Source organism: Rhipicephalus microplus, chromosome 2 (assembly GCF_043290135.1).
Source record: "Rhipicephalus microplus isolate Deutch F79 chromosome 2, USDA_Rmic, whole genome shotgun sequence".
Lineage (NCBI taxonomy): Eukaryota > Metazoa > Arthropoda > Arachnida > Ixodida > Ixodidae > Rhipicephalus > Rhipicephalus microplus.
In genome coordinates, this window is record NC_134701.1 from 198,488,099 (window position 1) to 198,506,923 (window position 18,825).

General features: G+C 43.0%; 1 protein-coding gene across 1 annotated transcript; it reads right to left on the minus strand.

The window, feature by feature from the left end:
* Positions 1-665: 665 nt before the first annotated feature.
* Positions 666-7,566, minus strand: LOC142796482 (zinc finger MYM-type protein 1-like). The gene has a single exon (XM_075887230.1). It carries the CDS (start codon positions 3,422-3,424, stop codon positions 752-754), a length of 2,673 nt encoding a protein of 890 aa, XP_075743345.1. The 5' UTR covers positions 3,425-7,566; the 3' UTR covers positions 666-751.
* Positions 7,567-18,825: the final 11,259 nt, after the last annotated feature.

Consider the following 18,825-nt stretch of genomic DNA (forward strand, 5'->3'; position numbering starts at 1 on the left):
CGCATATCACGGGATCGAATGCCGGCCACCGCGGCTGCTTGTTTGGCGGAGGCGCAAATACTGAGGTGCGTGTACCTAAATTTAGGTCCACGTCAGTGGCGTAACTAGATAGGACGGCGCCCAGGGCAAATATATTTCCGCGCCCCTCATTATGCCCGTGATAATGTTTGTTATTATTATTATTATTATTATTATTATTATTATTATTATTATTATTATTATTATTATTCTTGCTGTTGTACTACAGTGTACTATAGCCGCCTTGTACGTCCATGCATCACACAACACACCAGAAGTCCACAATGGTAGCAAAAAAAGTTTAACAAAAAATGGACCTTGGTGGTCACTTCTTGTCATCTCGCTTTACTTAAAATATGCGAAATTCATGAAATCCATATAAGCACAGAAAATAGAATCACGAACTAGGCATATGTAAATAGTCCATACCATTTCTCGCTACATTACCGTGAAATGTATCATTCAAAATTAATTATTGCGTACGCCAAATCTGCATATGATGCCTGCATTTTTTCATCAGTGCTAATGATGCGTTAAAAAACTCGTTCCGGCAAACCCTGTTGTCTCCCTGTTATCGCATATTGTTGCCTTTTATGACGTCAGTGCTGTAACGCTGATCGTGAATAATTGTTGTCAAGAAAAACCCGTTTTTTTATTTAAAACACTTTATTTACATCATTTGGATATTAAGACAAATATAAAATGCACTATACACTGGAACACTCCGTAAAAACTAGAGCTGCACTTTCCTTGCTTTCGATGAAGCAAACTGTTCTATAATGACGTCAAAGTTCGTTTTTTCAGTTTCTTCTCTTTCCACACTCAGTAGCGCAAGGTCAGTAAGTCTGTCTTGGCCCATTGTGGCACGCAAATAGGAGAGTATTAGCTTCAGCTTGCTGAAGGACCTCTCACAGCCAGCGATGGAAACTCCAATGGTTAACATCATCTGAAGGGCGACGCGAAGGTTGGGGAATACGCCATCATCACCATACTCCACAATAAATTTAAGAAGTTCCTCCGGTCTTGATACTGTCTGGTCAATACGCCGTGAAAGCAGCAGCCTACAATCTAAAATCTCTTCATAGAGGTCTTGCGCGTTAACGTCGGAACTGTAGAAATTGCCAAATGTGTTGCAATTTGTTTTTAGTTCGTTTTTGTCTTCGCTGTAGCACAGCTTGTTGATGTCGAGCAGAAAGCCAAACTTGAGGTCGGTGTCCTGCAGGCGAGTAAACCTCTGGTCGATTTCCGAATGAAGACGATCGAGTGTGCATTTCATAACCCTTTCTGTTTCCTGTTTAGCCGTCAACGCCTCTCCTTTCGACTTTTCACCAGGCATCTGTTTTTTTCGTCGTGCACGCCTTTCAACGTCGACATCATACGTCTCACAGAGACGAAGCCCTTCACCAAGTGACTCACTTACCAGAGTTTCCCTTTCTTCATGAAAGTGATCTCTGAGAGCTTTCATGTCTAAGGCAGCATCGTGAAAGTTCATTTTAGGATCTTGCAGTCTTTTTTGAACACGGTCTATGCGAACAAGTACCTTGTTCCAAAAGCCCAGCAAAATCAAAAAATCATAACTTAATATCCGCTTCTGCAGTAGTGCAGCATCACTTTTCGTCTCGCTCGTTTCTTGGTCATTATTTGACATTTCCTGAACAACTTCAAGTATCTTCTCAAGGTATCTACCGACCGGCTTCACTGCTTCGACCCTTGCACTCCATCTGGTCTCAGACTCTGATTTCACAACAACAGGCACTGCATTTTTTAATTTCTCCCAACGGTACGTTGAGCGAGAAAAAAACACGTAAAGTGCTTCGATGGTCCCAAAAAAAGTCATCATCATGGCTTCTTCCTTAGCAGCATGTACACCAACCAAGTTCAGTGAGTGGTTGTCGCAGTTTACAAAGATTGCCAGTTTGTTTTTTTCCGCGATTCTTTGACTGACACCACTTTTTTGTCCAGCCATCACGGCAGCGTTGTCGTAGCATTGTGACCGACAGTCCTGTAAGTTCATTCTGTCCTCTTCCAGCTTGCCAAGTATCACGTCAACGAAGCTCTCGGCGTCTTTGTTCTTTACATGGATAAAGCCGAGGAAGGACTCCTGAACATAAACAGATTTTTTATCAAAGTCAACTTCCACATATCGCACAACTTCTGACATTTGCTCACGGTGTGCCTGGTCGGGAGTGGTGTCAAACATAATGCCATAATATTTGGCTTTACGGATTTTTCGCAGCAAGGACTCGCGAACTGTGACAGCCATCATGTGAATGAATTCATTCTGTACAGAAGGCGATAGGTACGAAGTGGACCCTGGATGACTTTCAACGTATGTGAGGTGTTGCTTCATAACGGGGTCAAAAACGGCAATTAACTTCAAAAGACCAAGAAAATTTCCGACATTGTTCTCGCGGCTGGTTTGAAAACTCTCTCGATGCCCTCGTAATGCCAAGTTCTGTGTAGCAAGAAATTTTATGCAGTGGAGGACTCTCGTCAAAATTTCACGCCACTTGTGCTTTTCTTTCTCCATCTGTGACTGAAGGTCAGCGTCAATTATTCCCGTAGTATGCATCAAATTTCTTTCCATTTCTTTCCACTGTGAGAAACACATTCGGTGATTCTTTGCATTCTCGTGAAGGGTGATCTTCTCGGGTGCCTTCCATTTGGTGAATCCCCCCTCTTGTTCCAAAGATGATAGGTGATCTGAGCGGGAAAAAAGGAGGCAACAAATGCAAAATGCTGCCTTTTTGGCAGGAGAGTAGGCCAGCCACGAACGGGTGACTTCTTCACCACGACCATCACCTAATTTCTTCTTAAACCAACTCTTAGTCATTGATCGGTTGTTTGTTGGCAAGAAAGGTCCTTCCCGATTTTGGAAATACATGGCCCCGAGTTTAACAATTTCCGTTCGTACAGCGTCAGACACAACGGCTTTTCCAGTACCAGTGTCAAATTTTAAGAGACCTAGGTCATGCTTCTGAACGAGTTCTGAGATGATAGGTTGAGGGTGCTTCGTGGAATCCAGTTTGCTTAGCTTCAGAGCAACAGGCTCAACCAGCCGAAGTCCAATGTCGGTTCCGTTGTCCTCCTCCTCTACTGCAATATCCCCGGGATTGTCTGCGCATAGCATACTGTGTTTAGAAGTTTCGTGAACGACTCCTTCGTCAAGTTGTACGGACATTAATGAAGTGGCAGGAGATGGAGCTACTTCCAAAGGACATGATGAAGTACTTGCCCCAGGTTTTTCAAAAAATGGCGCGAAAAACTTTTTTGACTTCTCAGCTTCCTGCGCCTGTAGCCTTCTCCTCTTGCGTCCTTCAGCTCCGCTCTCTTTTCTTTTTGTTTTTGTCACCCGGTCCATGGCTTTGCTTGGCTGAAAAAAATAAAAAATCCTTGAGCCGTTCATTCACTATACATTCAGATGCCTTTTTAGCCATCAAGCAATGCAGCTATGCGGCCAGTCGCCTGAACACTTGCTGTCACCGAAGACACAATGTATGTGTATTGTCATGTAGCCAGGAACGATTCAGAGTTTTTCGGAAAGCTAGTTCTATTAGAGCGAACTTGTGCTCGGCAAAAGTGCAAAAAAATGATAAGGAACACAGGTGGTGAAGAAACAGCCCACCGGTCGACGACGGCGGAAAACGAATGTCCCTGCGCTTTTAGTGGAAGCGTTCTTATACCTTGCCGTATCCTCTCCACCAACATCGTTCACACAGATAACGCTGGTCTCACAAACGAGAAGGCATAGTTCGCGGCAATATACGTACATTCTCAGATTAAGGTTGGTGACGGCAAATGATCCACTGCGGTGGCATCATCGGCCTTGGTTATAAGAATTGTTGCTGATATTAAGGTGGATTTACAATTTCACAGCTCCGTTTTCTATCCATAAATGTATGTTAACTCGCGGTTAACCCAACTGCTCAAAACGTTGTTCAAGTAGAAAAACCTCAACTATCATGAAGCATGATTTTAAAAAGGAGAAATGGTAGTACGCAAAGCTAACCTCGCACATATTATTCCCAGTGGACAGTGCACTATAGTACGCACCACTATTTCTTCGTCAAGTAGTTTAAGTAAGTTGTCACAATTCAATTCATAACTCGACAAGTACTCGCGTAATTATCAAAATAACAATTAGACATAAGTAAGCAAGTTCGAACGACATCCAACTGCGCCATTTTCAACAACGCATTGATTGCGCTCTCATTTTTGCGGCCAATAAAAAAAGCCTGCGAAATCAGAAAATAACATATGACTGCGCGCCCCCCTGAGGAAGAAAAAAAAGAGCAGCAAGCAACCGCTTTGCCTCTTGTCCGCTGAAAACAGCAGCGTTCCGCATTTTGACAAGGGTGTTCAGGGCGCGCCAACATGCGTTGCAAGTTTGCAGGAATTCCTTTCGCTCAACTGTATGTCACTATAATTATTCATATCTAGCGGTCAACCGTTCCACTGATAACGCGACCGGAGCACTGTTCTGATTACGGCCTGACTCTGTAAGTTCAAAGCGGCGTGTTTCTTTGACCGGGGATTGGCACAAAGGGCCATGCACATTTTTTTTTTTTCTTTCTGCATCTATTTCTTGACGCTGGCTACCTCCCATTGAGCCTGTTTGAGGGTACTGCTTCCTGATGTACGCAGCAGTCTGGTTACGCGTCACTTTTCATATTTGGTGGGCTTTCTTTATCAACAGGAAAAAAAAAATGTGGATGCAATACGTTGTTGAAAATAGCGCAGTTAGATGTAATTTCAACATTCAATTACTTTATTTATTTATTCGTTTGTTTGACAGTAGATGATTGTCGTGGCGCAGGATACTAAAGGCGACGTTATAAGTCACCTTACTAGGCCTCTAGCACCACACAGTACATTCGTCACACAACGCAACTGCATTGGAATAAGAAATGCAAGAACATAACATTACGAAGAACTAGGCGATGGCTTCTACAAAAAAAAATTAAAAAATTAATTTGAAAATGTGTTTATAGCATACGAATCATTGCAAGCACATTTACAATAAAAAAGAGCAATAGTAGTGGAGACACCGGCGTTCCATAGGGGAACATACATACAAACTATCGTACATGAATAGCCTCATCAATGGCTACATATATAACACTTTATGCATACATATATGAGAAACTAAATGTGTAAGTATATTCTAAGCTTCAAGCTGTACAGTAATTGAACTAAACATGCCCTCCAATGAATATAATCAGGTGAGTACTTGCGGAATTATAAATACTTTGATTACTCATTAATTTATTCTCATGCATGAATGAATTATAAGTGGTTGCTCCAAATTACTAGGAACAATGTACACTAGGTTTGCTTCGCGTAACGGAGTTACTCATTTTTTTAATCGGGTTTTATGATAGTTGGGACAACCTGTATATTTTCCCGAGAATAACACCTTTATACTCTCAGCAGTTTGTGTCAACGTAGTGGTAATAATCCATGTGCAAAAGAATAACATAGGTAAAAAATACTCACACCTAGGCAGAAGTTCTATTGCGAAGACGTCCCTCGTCGTGGTGACAAACTCTGGAGAAGTGAGCTGGGATTTCAACTCGGGGTTTGCAGGAATGGAGTCATGTAGCGACTGGTTGTGGCCTGCCTCTAGGATATCTTGTTCGGTCCGGAGACTCAATATTCAATGCCTGTGGAGCTTCTGGGGTAGCTAAACAATTTAACTCGCGAATGTACGTCTCATTGACCACTCTCGTTCGGTTGACTGACCCTCGTTTCTCGCTTCTCTGGATCGACCCATAACCCCTAACATTGTAGTTTTATAACACCAAGACCACGCCTCCAAGGGCATGTACCAATAGGAATCCCTCCTTCCTGGGCTGTTGCACGGAAGCGAAAAGAGGACTATGGCGGCACCCTGTGAGAGGGCCTACTAAGTAACACACACAGGGCAACTGATTGGCTGCATCAACGATAACCAAATGTTTGTTCACAATCACGTGATCCACTCTGACTTATGAACTCTCCGGTATTCATCAAAACAAAAGCAGACACAATTGACCATTTGCGGAAATCAGCAAGCTGGCTTTCCTGCAAAGTTGTTTTCCAACCAAAAGGTCTCGTTCGCAAACTGCTTTTCTCACTCATTGTGCTTTTGCCTTCCCCCACTCCCTTCTTTACGAACGACAGGTGCCTCGCCCTCCATGCGATGTGAGGGTTCGTTAGAGGTGGGACAACCACACAGTAATTGTTGGGGGAAAAAGTCGTTTTGTCGCACTCGCGTGCCTTCACTAGAATAGGAGTGGTAAAAGCACAGTGGGCGAGAAAAGCAGACTGGGCACGATAGTTTTCTTTTTTTTTCCTTTTTGGTTAGAAAACAACCTTGCAGGAAAGCCGCCTTGCAGATTTCTGCAAATGGTCAATTTCTCGCGCCCTTACTCTGTCGGTGTTGAAGCGGTGTCGTCACGAAGGGCACTGCGCCGTGCTCCCTATAGGGCTGCAGAAATTACGTGCCTTTTCCTTTTCTTTCTAATCACACATTCATGTGATTGCTCTCGGCGAGTTAGAAAGCGGCATCATATACTTCACCACACGTGCAAATGGCCGCTGCTTCGCCGCGGCTTTAGCTATTGCCGCGATGGAGGGGGTTGCAGACTTTATACCTTAAAGCGACATCTCGCCACGAAAGCAAGATTGCATTTAATTGATCCCGCAGTTTTCTTTTGGGCGCAAAAAGAGGGGGGGGAGATAAATCGGCGCAATCCCTCCCCCCCACCTTTTTCAGAATACTTGAACTTCGCAGGTATGCACGTGCTCATAGTTACGCTCCCTTCGCGGGCGATGCAGCTGGGGAACTTCCCCGAGAGTCTGAGGCAACATAAAAACGACATGTGCAAGTTTCAGTGAAAAAGGAATACACTCGCTGAGCTGCCTGAGCACAGCGTGGTGAACGACAACCGCATCGAATTTGACAATTCCCGCGTGGTCTACTTAGAGGTCGATTACTATAAGCAGCTTTTTGTGGAATCCTGGCCCATCGAGGAGACAGCCGGTAACTTCAACCGGCCTACAGGTGCGCTGCCGATCGACAGTCTGCCTCAGCGGAATTTCGCAGACTCGCGATCCAACATTAGGTGCGAGTACATGGCAGGAAGAAGGGCCTTAAAGAGAATGCGAGATGCAAAACTTCGAATTTTTCTTGTAGCGCAAAAAAAGTTTTTTTACTTGGTACTTTGATTGGCATACCCCAGTTTCAACTAAAGCCCACTAATACCTCTGTCACACGAGCACTACGGCTAACCACGGTTACAGGTATGCTAGCTACACGGCAGACATGTCCGCAGTTTGTCTCCTAACCATTGTTATCGTAGACGGGTGATTCCATGAGAGATCGACACGGATCTGAAAATTAGTATTTTCGATTTGATTGAATATTTTATATTTTATGCCCATCTCACCAAGCAGCCCGAAAAGGAACCTTGTTTTCTTTTTAAGCGCCTATATAACTTTAGGAGGCAAAAAATATAGAACATATTCAACACGGAGGGACTAGTTTCACAACTCGTCGTTCTCGAATGTTCATGAAGATGTAACAGACAAATATTACCGTTACAAAGAAGAAATTTCGAGCATGAATTTCGTGTATGTAGAAATTTACTGAATAACAATAAAGTAACATTCTATGAAACTTGTAAAATGAAGCAAAGTACTTTCGCAAAATGTCTCACTATGCGACATTTTATGATAGTTGCTACATAACAGTTGCTACAAAGTTGATAAGACCCATCAACTCTGTCTTGAAAACAAATTTTGCTTCTTTCTCTATGCAACGGCAGCTGCGTTTCTGGTTATTGAGTTCCTCATGGTGGTGAAAACTATTTGTGCGAAGGTCAAAAAGTAAAAAAAAAATATTTTCAAAAATTTTATATGTAGCGTTGTGGGCGGCCTTCACGCTCCTGAGCGAGCAAGGCTGATTAATTTACTACTACTACACAATTTGCGCATCTACTTTGCTAGAAGAAGCACGCTGTTAGAATGGGCCTTTTCCGCGTAGATAGTCTGCCCATGCACGCTGGCGTCGGTGAGGCACGCGCCATGATTTTTGGTGGCCAACACGGGACGACAGGTGTGGACCAAGGAACATCTGGTGTTACAAACGTGCAAAATCCCCCCCCCCCCCCATTAAAAGCGCTAATGTAGGCTTCCGTGATTGCCTACTGGCGCGCGGCGGGCCATTTCGGAGGCCAAGGGCCACCAGTTCTGATTTCGATGAGCTACGCCCGCGTTTTTGTATAGTATTTTTCTTTTTTTATTCAAACTTCCGGAAGTCCCTTACCCGTCATTGTTCTCTTCCAGTCCACACTGCAAAAATCTTGACGGCACGGGCGCTTCCCAGGCCCAAGTTTCTCGTACCTAAGCTTTCGCGCTATTTGTGCATCCCAAGGAATGCAGGGTGAGTACAAAACAAAGCAACCAGCTAGACACCGCGCCCTCGGGTCTGGTATGGGGGTTAAACTGGTCGGAGTGTTCTGCCGTTTCGCTCCGTTCGCTGTTCCATTGATGGAGGTCATCCTTGTGCGGCCGCATTCTTTCAGGGAAGTTCTTGGTTTCTCCAACGTACGAAGCGGGGCAGTCGGCACATGCTGTCGGGTACACTACGCTCTGCGCTTTTTTCGCAGGTGCGTGTTCTTTGGGCCAAAGGATGAACCTGCCCATGGCGGTGGATGGCATGTGGGAAACGTTGACCCCCGCCCTTCTATTGCTTTGCTGGCGCCCGCGATGCAGGGAATCAACAAACGTCGCCGTCGTGTCACGCTTTCTCCGTCTTTCCTCCAGAGAACTCTGCGAATAAACGCCTTTGTTTAGCCTTTGGTGCCGAGGTCACGGATTATATTCGCCCTTCCTTCCGCCGCTGCGTGGACGATTAGTCGTTGGACGATCGGCTATTTCGTTGGAGTTTTCTGTTCTTACTCAAAAAAGGTGCATTCGAACTTTTTTATTTTATTTTGTTTACGTACGTGGTTGGTTTCAGGGAAGCTTTCAGTAAGTGGTTTGGGAGGCTGGTGGGGTTCGCTGAAACTCATCTAACCCAGTGCTGCGGAGCACAAAACAAAGCTTAGCCGAGGGTCATGGGAAGGCACGGAGGTAGCGCAGCAAAATGAAAATAGAGGATCCTTTTCCCGATGCAAAAGCCATTGCGGCAACCCTTTCCTTCACCACCATCCCCACTTCCAGTCGTACATTACAACCTCGCCCCTCCCCCCTTCCAGGCGGTTTTACGGAAAAAAACATTGACAACCTTTCCAGGGGGCGCCAACCCGAGGACTCGGCTTGGCGCCCCCTCCCTAGTGGCGCCCGGGGCACTTGTACCCCCTTGCCCCCCCCTAGTTACGCCACTGGTCCACGTTAAGCACCCAAGGTGGTCGTATTTCCGGAGCACTCCTCTACAGCGTCTCTCAGAATCGTATGGTGGTTTTGGGACGTTAAACCCCTGCTATTACTAATACTCAAAGCACAGAAGTGCATAAAAGGCAAAGCGTGATGTGACAGCCCAGTCTAAGGTGGCCCCATCTCGCGGCTGTGGATACCAACTGCATCAGCCACGACTCCTCCCTGAACACAATACCCCATATTCTAGTACACTATACATGAACTGAGCTTCAGCTTCGCACCATCTGCAGCTCAAAAGCAAGCCAGTGGCAAAAGCAGGGCAGTCTCATTGCCATCGCTATCGAGCGATGACGGCGCCCATGCTTGCTGAACAACGACAGCTTCTGGTGGTGCTAACGCATTGTAAAATTTCGTTGAAGTGGGACGTCAGAAGAAGAAGTGTTCGTTGTCGCGACAATATTTATGCATTGACTTCTATGAACTGCTGACCTGAAATCGTGAATTTTTCGTTGTAGCGGCGTTCGTTGCAGCGGAGTTCGACTGTACAACTGCCGTGGGCATATTACTGATACTGCGTTACGTATCACAGCCACCAATATCGCATAAGCTTCTGGTGTGAAAATGGTTGTGTTTGATGCACTGTAGTAATGTTGTGTACATATCATAAGAACGTGGTTCTTTGATGACACAAGCAACAACATTTCCTTTCCTCACCTTAGGATGCTTGATCTGCCACTGTAGCTCGCGACTGCGAGTCTGTACCTGCATTCTGTCCACATCTTCATTACAGTGCACAGGAGTCAACTGACACCTTCAGAAAATGATTTGCACCATTATTGGCATGCCTGTATCACTTGACTGAAACTGTTGCACAGCAAGCCCAGATGCACGTTCCAAAGATTAAATACATTAGTCAAATATAACCCTTGGCACTGGCGCAATATGACATAGCAATCTACGACAAAAGCAGCTGTAGAACATCGCAACAACTTGGAATTTGGAGCAGCGCAGCAGCACTAAATGTGCAGCCCTCAAACACACAAATTCAGCATTGATGAATAAAGGAAAATGCAAACAGAAGTATGACTGACAATTCATCCATTAACGTAGACAAATAAAATGAATTATTAGACAACAACAGCATAACTGTGATGGGAACCATTGCGCATTCGATCAGACGGCCAGAGAAAAAGAACAGAGAAAACGGAAACTCTGTCCATTTCCCTGTGTTGGTCTGATCGAATGCGCAACGATTCCCATCATAGTTATGCATTAACTCGCCCAACAAAAAGGTCTTCTAAAACACCAGCATTCAGCATTAATGAACGACCGAGTGCGGTTAATTGTGGTGGCCAAATATATAAAACAAAAGACAGAAAATTGAATAGATGTGACTCATTCACAGCACACCAACAAGTTAGGACTGCGGCACGAGATCTGCCTCATCTTGAAAGAAAACAGCATAAACTAGCACAAGTGAACAGTTATGCTTTCGAGATATGATGTCAGTGGTGCATTGACGCAAGTGTTTCCCTTCTTGTTTGTTGCGGAGACTTCGGAAATTTCATGCCGTCACCAGGAAGATACCTCGCAAGAACTGCACAGCATGTGAAGAATGGTGCACAGCCGCTGAAAGAGCAACGTGCTTATAATGCACTCGTCATCGATAACATGACCTTACAAGTGTGCTCCCTCGTATGGTCATCCAGACAACACCCCATCCTGTCCTGTCTAAAAGCATCTACATAACAATAAAATAGATCAACAACACTATTGTCGATATTGTCAACATAACAGGTCACGTGCTTCTCACTCAACAAAAGTGTGCTCCGGATCCTAAGCATCACTACACTTGCACAGACGGCTCAGTTTTTTTTCATATTTTTTTTCGTATCCAACTGTCCAAGAAAACACACATGTAATGTCAGGTTCTTGACAAACAGCGCGTCGGTGCATTGCTCTTTCTGCAATTGTGCGCCAATCTTCACAAACGGTGGGGTTCTGTTAAGACACCATGACTTTTAACAGTGACATTTACGAAGCTCTTGCAATTAACTATAATACAAACACATGCATTAGTAAAACCTTGATATCACTTCTTGAAAAGGGGGTCTGTGCACTTGTCGTGCTAGCTGACACTATGTATTTTGATGCGAGCCAGGTGTGATATTGCAGTCTGCAATTGTTGCGCTGTCAATGAGAAATGCCTATTCTTTCTTCGCCTTTTAATCTTTTAATAAACTGTCTGCTGCAATGAACCACACTCAGTTGTTTGTCAGCACTTCTTCACACACTGCTTCTTTTACTCTTTCGTGAAGCTTCCTTCAAGGTAAAACGTACAAAGAAGCCCTAGAAAGTAAAATGTACAAATAAACTATACTACAACAACCTCCTAACTAACAATCTATGGCATAACTGTGTTTTTTTTCTTAAACAACCTTATTTTCCTGATTCTGAATATTCTAACAATGAAAGTATGCTGTCAGAGAGGAAAACTCTAAATATGCAGAAGCAGCTTACTGAAATTTATTGTGCAACTGAATATTCAGTACATTCGAACTTCAAGCAATCAGCTGAAGCCATCTTTACATTATGAAACATCTTCACATTACGAAAATACCATATTGTTCAACCGCACAGCTAGGAACCTAATAAGAGGTGAAGATACATGCATTGTATTTGTCACATGCCATTCTGATGGCATAACTTGCCATGCACACACAAGCATTACAAGAGAAAAGGCATTTACTAAGTAAATAGTGTCATCAATTTACCAAAATACAAGCCGAACTTCAATTACTGGCTCTCATTAAAAACAGTGATGACATAAAGTAGCACTACAGGCGTAATGCATACTCAATCTTGAATGGTTTATGAAAGCGTTGGCTGGGAGTAGACTGACTTTCCAATTAGGCGAAAGGTCAAATAATTAGAAACATGTCTCGTAAATCATATGCATTAGGACCAGCAGTAATGTCATTCTGCTACCATGGTGTGCACCTGCCGCTGTGGCTTGGTAGAATAAATACAAGATCAAATTATGGCAGAAAAGTTTGAATTGAGGTGAAAAGCAAGAACCTTTGCATAATTGTGTTATCATGCACATTGGGGTACCCTATCTGGCTCTAATCCTGAGCTCTCCACTGCCCAATGTGTTTCATAATAACTTAGTGGTTCCAGCACATAAAATCCTGAAAAATATTTTTTGCAATGCTGGTTTATATGCATGCTGTAAGCCCCTGAAATGTAAAAATAGTTTTCGGTGGCTGGCAAAATGACATAGCAGCAACAAGGGAAGTGAAATCGCAAAATTCTCTTCAAGCAACCTACCACTGGCAAGCAGAGATACATGGGTGTAAGGGTCATTTCACGAAAACATCACAGACAATACTCTTTCATGGTGATGTGAGGTGATTCCTACCATCCAATAATTAATTCCAATAAATTATTACTGCAACTGAAAAGGTTATCAAGAAAAATCAACACACTACACAAAAGCATTCATGCATTTTCGTCACTAGCTGAATGTGTGAATGAAACTATGGTTTGTAATATGTTTGCCACATTCTCAAAATCCTTGCACATACCTGGCCAGGATGCCATAGTAGAAGAATGCATAGCACTTGGAAGAAAATCTGTTCATAATGGCATGGTGTGATTCGACGCCATAGGTTTAAAAGGTAGGCGACATCTTTCTGACATCGTCGAAATGACACTTGCTAGATAAGATGCTGCGCACATTGTCATAAGCATCTGTACACAGAAAAAAAAGGCAGGAAAATTAAGGGTAGTCAAGGGAAGGTTAGAGAGTTCATCAATGTGAGTGTCATCAATCAAGCAGTTGACCACAGCAAGGCTACATGTTCTGCAGATTTTCATCAGTCTCAGTATATTTCCCTCGTAAATGACAAACCTCCATGCTGTATTTGAACCAGCTATTGCTGTTTCTTTCTCACCTATCAAAACATAGATTTTTAGCGCTTTATTTAGCACAAGCCATCCCGCCCAGTCCCACATGGCATCTATAGTAAATCGCTAATATTAGCTGAGCCTTCATGCGCACCATGTAGCCTCGCCGCTCTTCGAGCTGGCATTGAAATAAAAATTAAAGACACGTACCGTATTTACTCGCATAATCGGTGCACCCCTAGTTTGGTTGCGGAAAATTCGATTTTTGGAATGCGGTCCCCGTACCACGAAGAAAAAAAGAAGGCAAATCAACGAGCAAATAAAAAAAAATCGAAGTGCAACGGCCTAACGAACGTGTTTGTAGAATGAGTAATGAGTGGAAAAAAAACGGCTGTTCCATCAATTACTGATACCTCGAAATCGCCGTGCTCCTTAGAGGTAATGTTATAGTGTACTAGAATATGGGGCCATATTCTAGTACACTATAGTAATGTGTACAACGCCGGGGGCCATCGCCACCATCAAAGAAAAAAAAAGAAACCACTTGCCATTTTGCAAGTGGTGTGCGTATTTTATGGTCATGTATTCAACTTTGGTTCCACTATTGATTTGATTGATTGATTTGTGGGGTTTAACGTCCCAAAACCACCATATGATTATGAGAGATGCCGTAGTGGAGGGCTCTGGAAATTTCGACCACCTGGGGTTCTTTAACGTGCACCCAAATCTGAGCACACGGGCCTACAACATTGCCGCCTCCATCGGAAATGCAGCCGCCACAGCAGGGATTCGAACCCGCGACCTGCGGGTCAGCAGCCGAGTACCTTAGCCACTAGACCACTGCGGCGGGGCTTGGTTCCACTATGGGGAAGTATGCAAGCTTAAATTGAAGGCAGTGCAGTACGCACTGGAGCACAGCAACCGGGCTGCAAGTAGGCATTTCAGCGTTGGAGAAACCAGTATTCGGCACTGAAGGGATCAAGAAGAAAAACCTAAAGCGTCGAAGACACGATGGGCTTTCCGCGGTGCCAAGACCGGCAGGTATCTGAACGTCGAAGAGCAACTGGTCCGGCATATACAGGAGCTACGACAAGACGGCTGTGCTGTGTCGATAGATATTGCGCAGGCTGAGGCGCACAGAATAGCCCAAACGCAGCGCATCGAAGCAAACGATTTCTAACCCAACTTCAGATGAACAACTCGTTTCATGCGGCGCCATGGCCTTGCACTCCGAAGGCGGACAACCTTGTGCTAGCGCTTGCCCGCAGAATATGAGAACAAAGTGGTGGACTTCCACAGTTTCGTTATAAAGCTCGGACAGCAAAAAGACTTCATTTTGTCCCAGATCGGCAATGCTGATCAGACCCCCCTTTGCTTTGGTATGCCGCAGAACACAACAGTGGAGGAGAAAGATACATGGAGCGTCACCGTTAGAACGTCTGGCGCTGATAAACAACGATGCACTGCAATGCTGGTGGTGACAGGAGATGGGTGCAAGCTACCAACTTACGTTATTTTTAAATGTAAGACGCTCCAAAAGGCAAATTTCCCTCAAGGCATTTACGTCAGAGTCCAGGAAAAAGGCTGGATGAGCGCAGAACTCATAGTGGACTGGGTGAAAACTGTCTGGGGACGGCGGCCGGGTGGTCTGTTGTTCCCATCCATGCTTGTCCTGGAAAGTTTTCGTGGGCACCTAGTAGACCACGTACGAGATGAGCTAAAAGAGCTGCGCACAGATATGACAGTGATTCTGGGCGGCTTCACATCGATACTGCAGCCTTTGGACGTGTCCTTGAATAAGCCTTTCAAGGACAATGTTCAAAGGCTGTGCGCCACCTGGATGGCTGGAGGACAACATCAGCTGACTCCAGGTGATAAGATTAAGAGGCCGCCTGTGGAAATGCTATGCGCTTGGATCATGGAAGCGTGGCAGGTGATCTCCAACGAAGTCGGCAGGAAAAGCTTCAAGAAGACTGGTATCTCGAATGCACGGGATGCGAGTGAGGATGACATGTTGTAGGGTGCGGATGATTCAAAACGAATCCCCGCTTGGCGAGGATGAATGTGTGCTCTCCGACTCGGACTTCAAATAGGGAAAAGGAGGGACACCTACGACTTTTGTGTAAATAAATTTTACACGTGTGTGTGTTTATTTGATGGCTCTCGCTTATTTATTAAAAGATATGTTGAATCAATTGATAAACGAGAAAGTCGCCTTTTACTTGACAAATGTGCAGATTTAAAGCTCAAGAACCGAGTAAAAAATTTTCGAAAATTTTACCCCGCGTATAATGCACAACCCTAACTTAGAGCCAAACTTTATGAAAAAAAAGTGTGCCTATTATGCGAGTAAATACGGTAGTTATATTCTGCTTACATTAAAGAAGGTATCCAAGAAGGTGCATACGTTTGGACTGCAGGGTCATCTTTAGAAAGAGCCGATTATTTTTCAGAGGTGCTGATCGAGACTGGTGTGGACACTCTTTTATATGTGTCCTCCAGGAGCTCAAGGTCTGCTAGTGTAACGTCAGTTTGGCAGCCTGAAATAAGAATAAGAATAAGAATAAGATTTATTTGATCTTGACAACTTCAAGAAAGGTACAGGAGCTAAAGGCGAACAACGCCTGACAGGGGCCCCGGTACCCGTAACATGTTACAACATCATATTACATGGCATAATAGTAGTTCATTGGCAGTAAACAAAAATATAAAAAAATCGTTACACATTTGATATACAATGCGTTAGGAATACAAAGTCTTTCGCATTCGTACGTCCACATAGTTACTGTGCTATTTTTTTTTTTTTTTTTTTAATAGACAGAGGCATAAGATAACAAAAGGAGTATTGATATCAGCACACAATCAAGCTCAATCAAACGCATGGAATGCAATAGTATACATAGATACATACACATACATCCATATATATATACATATATATATATACATACATATATACATACACATATATATACACATACACACATATATACATACACACATATATATACATACACACACACATACACACACATATATACACACATATATACACCTACATACACATATATACACACATATACATACACACATATACATACACACATATACATACACATATATACACATACACATATATACACACATACACACACATATACCCACACACACATGTGTTGCAATAGTCATTCTCTCAAAGCCTGTGCAAGTAACAGTTCCTTCACCTTATTTTTAAATGCATTTCTAGTCGTGAAGAATTCAATATGACCTTCTAGCTTATTCAGGATCATTAGTACTTGGTGGCTGGTTGTTTGTGTACCATAGTTAGTCCTGGTTTTTAATGTTCGTCTTCTCTTCAGTCTCATGTCGTATGGGACTTCATTACTGCTGCTGTCGTCTAGATATAGTGCATTGGAATGTATATACTGCAGTAGTTTGAAGTCATAAACTTTGTTTGCTTGAAGCATTTGATATTTTAAAAATAACGGTGACGTGCTTAATTGGTACCATGGCCCCTGATAACTTTCATAAATGCGCAGTATCATTTTTTGTAGACGAATAATCCTATTGTAGTTGGTTTTTGTAGTGGTACCCCAGACCAGTATTCCGTAGCATAGTCTAGAGTAGAACAATGAATTATATAGGTTTTGCTTCAACCAGATAGGTATCAAGGGTGCAATTTTATACAAGCAGCCAACAGCTCGGGAGAGTTCAACGACTAAATTATTAACATGAACGTTCCACGAAAGATGCTCTTGGAACCAGACACCAAGAAACTTTTGCTCTTTAACCCTGGTTAACTCATGCCCTTGGAAAGTTAGAACTATTTCCCGGCTAAGTTGTTTGTTCAGAGCACGAAATATGACATAGTTTGTCTTTGCTATATTAAGCTGCAGTCTATTTTGGCCTAGCCAAGTCGAGAGCAACGCAAGGTACTCGTTGGCCTTAGTTTCCAAATCAGTTAAGTCTGTGGATTTAAAAAAAACATTAGTGTCATCGGCATACATAATAATTTCAGGAGAGTTTGCTATAGTTACAATATCGTTAATATAAACAAGAAATAAAAATGGCCCCAGTATGGACCCCTGAGGAACTCCTTGTGTTAGCTTTAGTTTCGATGATTTTGCGTTTTGTATTTGCACAATTTGAGAACGGTGACTCAGATAGTTTTTAATGAGCTCTAATGCTACTCCCCGCACCCCATACCTAGATAGTTTGTCGTATAAAATATTATATTTTATGGAATCGAAAGCTTTCTTCAAATCTAGAAATAAACCAAGTGTGAAATTTTTGCTATCTATGTTCGTAAGTATACTATCTTTGATGTAGCACAATGCTTTTTCAGTTGATCTGTTTTTCCGAAAACCATATTGGCTATTAGAAAGAATTTTGTGTTTGTCAAAGAAAGAAACCAGTCTTTGGTTAATCACACTTTCAAATATTTTCGACATAATGGGGAGGACCGATATCGGTCGGTAATTTGATAAATTATTTCTAAGGCCACCTTTAAATATAGCTGTCACCCGTGCTACTTTGAGTTTTTGTGGAAAAACACCAGTTGACAACATGAGATTAACAATATGAGCAACTGCCTCCGAAATAAGGTGGGATACTTGTTTTAATTCTTTCGCACCAATCTCATCAATGCCTGGTGCGACATTACTTTTCAGTAGCCTTATTGATGCCTCCACTTCAGCAGGAGATGTTGGTTGTAAGAATATTGTGTGTTCTATCATAGGTGTATCCGGGATATTAGTATCACGGTCAATGTCATTTGGCTCTTCATAACAACCGGCATTTATGAAATGTGCATTTATTGAGTTAGCCAAATCTTCAGCATATATAGTTGTACCGTTTATAGTCATTTCTTTTATATCACTGCACTGTTCCATTCTATTAGTTAGAGCATTTACCATTTGCCATACCTTCTTTGGGTTATCGTAAATGCTCTCAAACTTTGCTGTGTAGTAATTTTTCTTGGATTTTCTTAAATCAGCATTCAGAGTATTTCGAATTTTTTTGTATCTACAAAACACTTCAGGGTCCCGACAACTAATGAATTCGTGGTATAATTTATTCTTAGCCTTTATGCGTTGATATAGACCTTTGTTTATCCATGGTTTCCTATATTTTTTGTTTCGCTGCACCATGATTTTCTTGAGCGGAAATGCATTGTCAAAACATTTATGGATCATCTCGAAAAACATGTCATAGGCAGTGTTGGCGTCTGCCTGGTCTAATATAATGCTCCAGTCAAGTCCTTGGACTAAGTTTCTAAATACTTCGCGCGAGATGTCATTTAGGTTACGTCGAGAACACATTTGCTCTTGAGGCTTATTTTCATATAAGGTGGTCAGTAAAAATACCGGCAGGTGGTCACTAATATCGGAAGAGAAAACGCCCGTTTTTATGTAGTCTGTGCAAAGGTTTGTAATGCAGACGTCCAGTAACGTGGCACTGTGTGTTGTGATTCTAGTGGGTATATCTACGTAATTTTTACAGGCATACGTGTCCAACATGGTAGTGAATTCCCTA